General features: G+C 43.3%; 1 protein-coding gene across 1 annotated transcript in view; it reads right to left on the bottom strand.

Moving 5' to 3' along the window:
- Window positions 1-11,262, bottom strand: part of SYDE2 (synapse defective Rho GTPase homolog 2) — a 65,685-nt gene that overhangs the window by 21,015 nt on the left and 33,408 nt on the right. Inside the window, exon 4 of the mRNA XM_019531170.1 lies at window positions 9,676-9,802. Within this exon, the coding sequence (XP_019386715.1) occupies window positions 9,676-9,802 (127 nt within the window). The remainder of the gene's footprint in view (window positions 1-9,675; window positions 9,803-11,262) is intronic.

The following is an 11,262-nucleotide window of genomic DNA, read 5'->3' as shown; positions in this document are numbered from 1 at the left end:
CAGAGTTGTTAGGGGCTGGAAGGAACCTTACAGATCATCAGGTCCAGCCCCCTTGCACTTGGGCAAGAAAGACTCCTGAGATCAGATGACCCCAGCAAGATGGGCATCCAGATGTTTTTTGAAGATGGCCAGGGTGGATGGCTGTACCACCTCTGTGGAGAACCTGTTCCAAACCCTCAGCACTCGACTTGTAAAAGATGGTTTTCCTTATGTCTAGCCTGAAGCAATCCTCAACCAGCTTGTGCCCTGGAGTTGCCCAGGTAACTGTACAGAAGCTCAATGCACCCATCTAACCTAGATAAATTAAGTATGAGTGCACATCGATCCAAGTCTATCTTAAACCAAGTTCTACCATTTTTAGACTAGTTTGTGTGCATGGAACTTCTGCACAGTTACAGGTTTAGACTGATTTCTGATCACCGAGGCCAGGTTTCAATGCAAGGTCTGCACTTGGGCAAACTAAGTTAAATCAGGTGGCCATTTTTAACCTAATCTAATCTCCCCTTAACCCCACTGAACATCTGCACTTAGCCTCAGAGAAGAGACATGTGGGCCCTGGCATGCATGAAAATTGTGCTTTACTAGGCATCTCATCTACAGTTCTCCTAAGGCCTGGTCACTGCTGCAAATACATCAAGTCTACTACTCCAAGATCCTGCTACTTACAAGAAGTGCGAGAAGGACAAGAAAGGGGCTGTCAATGGCTTTCCCACACATCTGCTCTCTAAGGAAAGGGTAGAAAGAACTACAGCATTTGTGATTAATGTAACCCTCTATGCTATATCTAAGCACAGGGGCACATTTTGCTTTATATGTGCCTGGCAATTAATTCCTCCCTGTTTACATCACTGCTTATTTCTTTAGTTTAAAATGCACCTACTTCAGGGCGCAAGAGCAGCATTACTGACAATACTATGTGCTCGGCAAGGGTTCTAACCCCAAAACAGAAAAGAAAATCTGTTCCCAAACAATAGAGCTCAGAGTCCAGGCAGCATCTCCCTCTTCCAACCACAAAGACTACTTACAGGTGATGCAATAATCAGAAAGTAGATCTGCTGTCACAGAGCAACTTGGCTAGGGTGGCCATTCCCACCATCACCTCTTTAGTAGGCAAATGCCCAGGACTGGAAAGCATAGGACTTCTGCAGCTCCCACTAACAGTCAGAAGAAATCATCAAGAGCATGATAGATACTTCAGGGGTAAGAACATGTTTCTGCAAATTTATTTGAGAGAACATGATCCCAGGAAGCACTAAGTAGGAGAAAAATCACAGCTGCAGTCCCAATGCTAAGCTGTCTAAACACAAGAAAAACCATGTGACCATTTAAAGAAGTTAAAAAGCTTCTTTGCAACAGCAACAGAGCATCAGTGCTCCCTGAATTCCTCAGAGTCTTTCTTGCATGCTTCTTCATTAGATAAATTTGAACAAAACAATGACAGTGGATTAGCCTCAGCATCAGAAACTTCTGGTGACCCGGTATAAAATTTTCACTAATGCTTCTGAGTGAAAACTATTATAGAAAAATACAAGAGCTAGCCACTTGGAATCAACAAGCTCATTCCAAGCATCTAGAAACAAAACATGCAGTAGTACTACAAGTACAGAAAAAATCTAAATTGATGCAGCTTTTCCTTCAGTACACAATCCATTTTTATTTCCCTATTAAAAAACAAAAAAATCTCTGTAGCACAAAGCACTCAAGCATAGGAAGTCCTGAAAAACAACCTAAATTAAACTAGGGCTGCGTTTAAATAGTTTATGATCTGTTACTTCTCATTAACAGAACTTCTATTCATAAATGTTATTTTCTTGCTAAGATAGATGTTATACTTAACGTGCTAAGGTCACAGAAAGCACTTTAAAGCTGTAACTGAACAAACGTTCGTGGCACTTAAAGCACTTATAAAATGGTGAATTCCGCTCTAAATTAACCCTTGATGGATATGGTATTAGATCAGGGCAAAATAGAGCCTGTAGACTGGATCTGGCCTGCTAAGGCATTTTGTGCAACCCACAGCAGGACCCTCAGCCCCACCCAGCCCAGGAACAGGAGGCAGCCCAGGATGTGGCATGTGGGCAGTTCTGCTGGCCTTGGGCATGCAGCAGGGCTGGGCCAGTGCAATAACTGGACCCCATTTCCTGGCAACCCCCATGGCACTGGCTGCTGTTGCCAGACCCAGCCCTGATGCCCAGGCACCCCAGCCCATCTGCCTCACAACCACCACTGGGGATGCCAGATGGAGTGGGCAGGTGGGGTCTACATGGAGACTGGCTGGGACCCTCACAGCAGGGCATGTAGCTGCAGGCATGTAGCTGGGGAGTGGTTTGTGGGAGCAGGACAGGAAGAAGGACCAGAAATTAGTATCGTGGGGTGTTGGCAGTGCAGGGCCCAGGACAGAGCCACATCCCTGTGGCAGGCACTGGTTCCATGAGCAGGGGTATATGTGGGGAGCAGACTGTAGTTCTGCCACAGGCCCCAGCCCCACACTGTCACTGCACCATGATTATGGCCTCAGCCCTGCCTGCCTGTCTTGCTCCTGGGAGCCATTCCCTACCCACCTGTAGCCCCACTCCATGCCACCTGCCTGGCCAAGCACCGGGACCACTTAGGGAGCTTTAGTGAGTTGCTGAAGGTAGAGCATGTGAGGGGTGGGTGTTGACCCAGCCTGCAACAGCTTACAACTCCCTAAGTGGCTCACCAGCCAAAGTAATTTTCCACCCCTATATCAGACTAAAGTGCTTTAGGTTAGAACACTTTTTTGAACATCTGTACCACATACATCGCTGCAATGTAAGTCACGTTCTGCTGCCATCCCAGGGGTTCCTCACTGGGCAGCTCAGCCGGTGCTTGTCTGCTCCAGGCAAACACCAGCCCAGCCCAACCCCCAGGCTGTCACAGAGAGGAGACAGAAAAGGCTGAGTCTCCAAAATGCACAGCTGGGCACAGCGGTGGGGAAAACAAATCCTCTGCCATGTGGATTCCCCCCCACACCCAAACTTGCAGACTCAGGTCTTGGTGGGGCTGGGCTGGGTCCATGCAGCAGAGGGGCTCTGTTTCTCTCTCCCAAAACACCAATTCCTAGTATGGTAAAAAATCAGGCCAGGCAGCCCCATGCCCTAACTCCTAGCTGCAGCTGTCAAGAGGCCAGGAGAGGAAGGAGGAGTGGAGAGGGAAGAGACCCCTCTGTAACATAGACCCAGCATGGCCCACCACCCCATCAGACCCAAACCAGCAAACTGTGGGTGGGCCCTCATGGCAGAGGAGCTCCATTCCCCACACTTCCCCCCAGACACTGCTGATGGTTGCCAACTTGCAGGGGAACCGGGCTGGGGAGAGGGGCCACTCCAGCAGTCTCCTGAGAGGTGTGCAGGAGCCCCCCGCTTGCTGGCCTTGGCCACTGCAGGCAGGAATTGAGCCTCCCCCAGCAAATGTCTGTTTGGTTAATTTCTGCTCTAACTTATAGCACTTTAAGTGTGATAAAGAGCTTCTACCAGAGGCTTTTTGAATGTCTGTACTTAGCCACATTCAACACCCTACTTCATCAGATGCTAGGAACGGACTTCTTATAAAGTATTAACATAATTAATAAATGCAGCCTTTCTTTTGGTAAGTGGCAGTATCCAATGTAAAAAAGATGTTGGCAGAATTGGAAACAAAAACTGAGTAAGATATCATTTTTAACACCTACAGGTATCCAGGTAAATCTTCATCTCTCAGATGAAAAACTATCACTGTGTTATTTGCAAAAACTCCTGCTTTGTTAAAGCTGAATGTAAAATTTGCCACAGGGCAAAATATAAAGTGAACTGCACCGTTATTTCTTAAAAATAATTAATAAAAAAGACCACAGAATGTTAAGACTGAACGATTAAAATTGAAGCAAGTCTGGAAAGCTAGAAAATAAGATTACACGTGCAACATTTATTCAATCCTTTTGTACAAATGTACTATTTCCTATTTCTACTTTCTTGACTAGTATAGTGTAACCAAATTAAAGCAGTTATTAAAATTTATATAGCCACAATTGAAACAAGTTATCATGACATTAATAACTTTCTATATGAAAGTATATCTATAAGATATAACTCTCTCTGGCATTTAAAATTAAAAACAGATAGTAAAAAGGAGCTTATAAACGCTTTCAGGAAAGAGTTATACTTCAGACCATGTCCTGTTCCATTTTAAAACAATGGAAGTTTTGCAATGTACTTCAACAGGGCAGGCTGGTGTCACAGTTGAGTATGAAATGAAAATGTACACTCCTCAGTCATTTATCTGAGCTTAACATCCCATGCCAGTGTTAAAGAACATTATACCATGCACACATGGTACAGAGTCTTCAACTATATCTATTTTAAATAAAATCTGCCATAAAGTCCTAGCCTTTGAAGGATCCACCTTAATATTCAGTTTTATTCATTGATGTCAGTGATCCTGTCACAAAATGTAACGCGTTTTGTTGTTACATTGTCTAAAGTGTATTTCCCTCCCACTACCAAATCGGTGAAAAGATTTTGTCCACATTTAAACAAAACTAATTTCCAGTTTGGGAAAGATACTCAAAACAAAAATGTCAGCCATGACAAAATTTAATACTTAGAACATACAGTACTATGGAAACCAAGGAACAGCACTTGCATAAACCACTATGGAAACCAAGCAGTTGCTGTAGTTTATTGCTTAAACTACAGCAACGGCTACCAGACTCCACCAGCAATATCAAATTCAGAGCTTTTCTATTTTTTAAAATTCAGTGGAGCTGGAGGGCAGGGGGAAGGAAAGCAGATATAGTGCATATTAAACAAAACAAAACAAAAAATCACAATATTTTCAAAGATTACTACATAGCAGGTAAAAAGCCACACTGCATTTCAAAAATACAACTACTCTTGTCAAGAATACCTAAAGTTAGAACAACATCACCATATTTTCCTGAACTTACGTTTCCTTTAAATTGTATAACTACGCTTTTATATCATGCACAAAGTAGTTAAGTGGATTGTTTGATCAATTTTCCTTATTAAATGATTTATCATGTCCTCATGTCACATACCTCCATTCCTTTTCCTCATTTTAGAGTCTGTCTTCCATATTTGGATTAAAAGAGTAGGATAATTATGGAAAAAGCTTGGCAGAATTTTGTGTTGCATGTCCTGGTCTGCAGAACTTTTTCATAAGCATAGGTAGCAGGAAACAATTTTCTGATTTGTTTCCTTACAGGAAATAATTTTCTGATTTTTTTTCCTTTACATTTTAGTTCTTAGGAAGAACCAGTAAATAGTTATTTTGCAGTGGGAACGAAAAAGAGGGAATGTTAACGTATATAGTACAGTGAGAGCTCTCACAAGCTATCTGTTAATAACATCACAGTGGAATCCCATGTAATAGATTCCATGATCACAGGACTTTTCTCTGTCCAAAAGACTTTCTCCTGCCTAATCTGAGTTACAGAATAGTTTGGGAGTGCTCTTTGGCCTCTCTTAATCCTTTTGCTGTTCCTCCTGCTGAATTAGCTCTGTAAAAAAGGCTGCAGTCACTTTTATGAATCTAAGCTTCCTCTCCTGACTGCCAACTCACCAATGCATTCTCCTTAACACAGCCACTCACCACACAGAACAAATTTAGACAGCAAGCAGAAACCATCATACACTTCATTAATTTCTCATTTTTCTGACTCGCTGAACTGTTAATGGTATTACACGCTGTACTCAGAGATGTGAATTCACACAGACGGAAGCAGACATGATGCAACAACATTACTACAGGAAACCCTCGCTATTCGTAGGTTTGACATTTGCAGTTTCAAATATTCGCGAATGCGGAACCTGCATTTTAAATACATTTTATACACTAACAGGAGCTCCTCAGGAGCTCCGCACTTGCCATGCCCTCCCCCTGCCAGCCACCAGGGGCACTGCGTTCATGAACGCAGCGCCTTATTTGTGAATGGCGAGGGTTACCTGTACTAGCAAGTTTTTAAAATTGGCAGTGCATTTTATTTTAAGCCACAAGCATACCTAACTGTGTGTCAGCGCCAGTCTATGAATATTCTCAGTCAAGATGTAATCATCAAATGTTCATTCTTTAGTCTTTCGAGAACTTGGAAAACGGTGCCTCCCAGATTCCAAAGAGGACCCAAAGGAATTTACGTTCAAAAGAGTTAAGATTTTTGCTGAGGATTCAAGTTTTAAGGATCATGTGTTATAGCTTCTGAAAGTACTAATCATGCAAATCAGACTTACTATGAAAAATAGTATTTCACCAAGTCACATGCACAGTGACCCTACTATCTTTATTTTTAAGGATGCCTGCTGCTTCAGATGCATCAGAAGATTAGAGGCTTACCATGATGGCTTTTTTTACTCCACTCTAATCTGTTTAAAATGTAACCAATTGTAGAGCTAAGTATAATTCGTAGAAGTTATTGGTTCAGTATGTGCACATGCTTGCATGCACATTTTCCCCCCCACACATGCACACAAATACCTACTGCACTGTGAATCTTCTCTATATGGCACTCTCAATCTGGGGAATGGTGGAAACTGTACAATAGGGCTGTGCAAAATTTTGGCAGCTATTTCGTTTCAGAGATGTTTCGGGCCATTTCGGTGCCCAAAACACCAAATCCAAATCGAAACAGAAGACCTGGAAACAGCTCCAAAATGCACTGGAATTTCAGGAATGTTTTGGAGAATTTCAGAGTTTCAGAACTGGGCATGCAGGGAAACAAAAACCAAGATGAGGGAGAAGAAAGAGCGGGGAAAGGACTGCTCTGATATTGACATCTAGCTCCTGGGACAACTGCCGTGATGCTGCTGGCAGTCTGCTGAAACTCGGTGGACAGACCCAGAAGCCATGCTCCCGGGGAAGAGCTGGGGGAATTATCAGAGAGCTGGGGAATCCCTGCCATGAGACCAGGCTCTGCAGGGAGCAGAGATCCATGCCAGGGTCTCCTCCCCGCTGCTGCCCACCCCACACAGCCCTATGTTGCTGGGGCAATGCAGGGCAGCAAGGAGACCCCAGTGAGGATCTCTGCTCCCTGCGGAGTCAAGTTGCAAGCCTGCTGGTCCCTGCCATGCTCGCTGCTCTGTACTGCTTCCGTGCCCCGCAACTGGGGATGACAGGGATCAGAGATCCACATGGGGGTCTCCTTGCCTGCACGGAGGGCAGAATCCCTCCTCCGAACAAGCCACCCATGGCCCCGTCCTGCTCCCTGCTGGGGCCCCAAGCCCCACCCAGCTGGGTAGGGCTGTGCAAAGCTTCCTTTGCAGCCTACTCAAAACAGATTCGGAGGAGAGTCAGTGGAGCCAAATCTCAGAAACAGATTTGGCTGAAATGAAACAGGACAGTGATCCAAAACACTGAAAGGAATCACTGTCCTCCAAAACAGCTGAGTCCAAAACTGAATCAAAATACAGACATTTCACACAGCCCTAACAGTGCTATAGCAATTAGCCTTTAATAAGTGATCCCTTAAAATAACCTTTGCTTCAGAAATAAGGCAGCATATATTTAGTAATGTAATACATAAGGAAGTATATTTGATTGTTTTAAGCAACAAAGTCATTGTGCTTGCCTTATACCTTAAAGAAAAATGACTGCTGTAAACAAAAAATTAGAGAGGATGCAATACCTGAAAATAAGAAAATGCTTAGGAGTTCAGGTGACCCTGAACATTTAAACAGGAGTAATTTAGCTATCCCCATCAACACAAACGTTTGCTACAATATATTTTCCCAAGTTAAATGATCTTTTCTATTTATTCACAATACTCTGGAATTGTCCTGGAAGGAACGCTCAAACTGATGCAGCTATGACACCAGGGCTTTGCATATACACTTTGCACCATTCCTTTTCAGACTGAACTTGAATCAGTCATAAGACTCGCTTTGCAATACTGAGTTGTTTACAATGAACAAAAGCAAAGGGTAACCAAAATAATTAGCACATGGTTCCAAGAGTTATCACCATGTTGGCCTGTAAAATTATAAAAAAAATAAAGCTACCATAATATTAATTATACAGCTTTTCATAATATCAAAGCTGCCTATTAGTTCAATCAGATGCAGTATCCTACCTCTGGCATATGGGAAGAATACAAAACCCAACAATGAAACTAACCAAGGGAGTTGTAAATACACCTGGTCACTCTATTTACCAGAAGTATTATTTAACAAAATCTAACTCACTGAATAATACCTCTGCTGACAGTTTTTTCATAAAACTTAAAATACCTTAAAGTGAAAGTTTACTAACAATACACTGAAATTAAATACAGTAGCAAAAAGCAGACAACTGCTTTACTCTTTTTAAAAGTTCCATAGGCTGTTTTTGGCATAGGAAAACTTTATATTCTGACTACTACTGTTGAGTTTTCTAGTCATGAATGCATACAGAAAAAAAAAAATCCTTCCCAAATCCTCCATGCAATTGGTTTACATGGAGCCTGGAAACAGATTAACTTTATCTTACATAGCAAATATTAATGGTCACAAAATCATTCCATTGTAAAAAAATAAAAATGCTATTTCCACTATTCTGCAATGCTGCTGTAAAATTTGAAAGGACAAATTTTATGAACTCTAGTTTATTTCCATAAGGCTTTGCAAACCAAAACATACATCGTAATTACTGTCTCAATTTTCTAAAATTCTTAGTACAGCAAGCAGTTCTTGCCTTTGCCAGTAATTTCAGTCATAGAAATAAGCGGTAAATAAGGCTTCAGGTCAATTATCTTCAATTAATGTATTATCAGTGACTAAAGAAACATTACTCATCTGATCAAATAAAGGACTCTCTCCTACTACCTACTTTGAACTTTGCCGCACCTATTTTCTAATTTTGTGATGGATCATCCCTTTGAAGCCACCAGAATTAAAGTGAGAAATAAAACACCCATAAGTATCTGCAGGATTGAGGCCTAAAACTGTAACTGAGAAAGCCTTCCTGTGCTTCTCCATCTGCCTGTACCGACCTGCTGTCTCATCTTATACTTGGTTTCTAAGATGTTTTTGTTCTGTATATGCAAGGGCCCTAGTAAAGTGGGTCATAGGCAAGTACTGGGGCCCCACAACACACACAAAAGGTCTGTCTTCCTAGATCAGTGGTTCTCAGCCTTTTTAGAGGCTCATTAAGACTTGAAGCACCTTTCAGAAAATGCCAGCTTTTAGTTTTCACTTGTTTTTTTACTACAGAAAAAATGAGAATAGAGCAGTTCTGTTGCAAAGAACTGAGACCACAACAAGTCAAAATGTTACTGATACACTGGATTCCTCTTTGAAGTCTCTGGGTTTATCTTGTGAATCACATTTGTATACCTAACAGTGCTAACACTGCACGGCACCCCATCACCCTTGAAAGGTTCTCAAGGCACCTTGGTTGAGAATCACTGCTCTATAGCAGCTCCCTTTCACTTCAGGCCTATCATTCCCTCTGGTTAGCCAGCAGCTGAAACATATTGTTTTGACACTTTTCCTCCACATCACTGTCATACCTCATCTATACATAAAGTTACGTACTTTATTCCTCAAGTTATGGCTCATCTTCATTTTTTCTTTAATACATAGACTGCCAGAGCGATCCTAATGAACTGTTTTAAGCACAATTATACATCTCTTCCTGAGATGCACGTTCTTGCAGTTATACGTTAAAAAAAGCAAGCAAGCTCATTACCTGTTATCACATTAATATCTGGATACTCATTTTCACAGAGAGTAACAGCCTTGCTATCTTTCTCAAATGCTTCTCGAAGCTCTTTCTTGACTGCTGCTGAACCACATAATCGATATAGTCCTACAACCTGGAAGTAAAACCATGGCAACAATGTTAAATTTTGCCCAACCCAGAGCAATACTAAACAGTGATTGTCAGCTAACTGGTATAGAAGAATCAAAATGTTTCATAATGTCTTCAGTTAAGAATAAAGAAGAAATGCCTACAAGAGTTTCTAAAAAGCTACTTATTTAAAACAAAAATGGATGTTATAGGATTTGGGCATATAACAATACATGTAATTAATACTGCACAAACTTCAGTGTCAGAGTTATCACATTATGGGTGCATGTACATGAGACACTACTGCGCAGTGGTTACTGCACATTTATTTAGTACTTGTATAATCAAGTACTAAATAAATATGCAGTAACTGGAGCTACTGCGCAGGTGTGCCAGCAAACACCTTCTTGATGCTACTGCATAGTAGCCTAATAATACTGAGCAGTAGCATATTAGCACTATTGGTGCTGTGATGCACTACTGTGCAGTATTATTTGACTACTACACAGTTAGCGTGTCAAATAGATGTGCCCTGTATAAACAATAATGTTCTCCATAACATTATCTCAACATCTTATCAGCTTGTTTCTCAGGACGCAGTTAATGCCTACACCCTTGTCTACTAAATCTATGACAGAAAATTATTCTTAATATGCTAATGGCTTACTGACTCCACAAGCAGCACAGCAAAAGGCTATCTTGTACCAAAGCAAAGTTTGCAGGCATAGGTGGAGGGAGAAAAAAATTATATGGGGGAGGGGGACCTGAGAACATGTGTACCCTGCCCCCCGCAGCAGGCAAGTCTGTGAAGGAAGAGGCGGGGAAAGGGCCATGCGGGGGAGGGGCAGATCAAGGCCCCAGAGGTGAGGGAGGCAGTGGGGCACAGGCAGGAGCAGGGGCTGGGATGAGTGTGGCTCCAGCCAGGCCAAGTGGTGGGACACATGGAGGCCCAGGGGGCATGTGCCCCCCAGTCTGTGCACAGGGCAGAGGCGGCTGCTGCTGCGTGATGGGCTTTGAGCCCTGCTGCCCCAAGAGCTGCACAATGCCACAGGCATCCCGCCACCTGGTGGGCAGGGGGTGCAGCACAGCCTAGCAGCTGCAGGCATGTGGCACTGGCTGCTCCCAGGGCAGCTGCAGCAAAGAGCAAAGCATGGTGCACAGCAGCAGCTGCCTCCACCCTGCTGGGGCAGGCCCTGCACAGTCAAGGCGGGGCATGGGCAGAGCTGTGAGCAAATCATCCGGTGCCCAGCATGGGGAGGGGGTGGTGGCTCCTGCTGCTGTGCACATGCCAGGAGGGCATGGGGGAGGGGTAAGGGGTGTGCCCTAGATCCACACCAGAGGTGAGGGCAGGCTGCTGCTGCGGGTCGGGAGGCTGCACCAGGTTCTTCCCAGAAGCGGCTGGGCCAGGCTGCACTTGGGGCATGTGGTGGCGGCACTGGAAGGGAGGGTTGGGAGGCTACAGCAAATTTTGGGGTGGTTGCAGCC

This window comes from Crocodylus porosus, unplaced genomic scaffold (genome assembly GCF_001723895.1).
Source record: "Crocodylus porosus isolate Cpor-Errol unplaced genomic scaffold, CroPor_comp1, whole genome shotgun sequence".
NCBI lineage: Eukaryota > Metazoa > Chordata > Crocodylia > Crocodylidae > Crocodylus > Crocodylus porosus.
The sequence above is the reverse complement of the archived record's forward strand: the minus strand, read 5'-3'. Positions and strand labels throughout refer to the sequence as shown.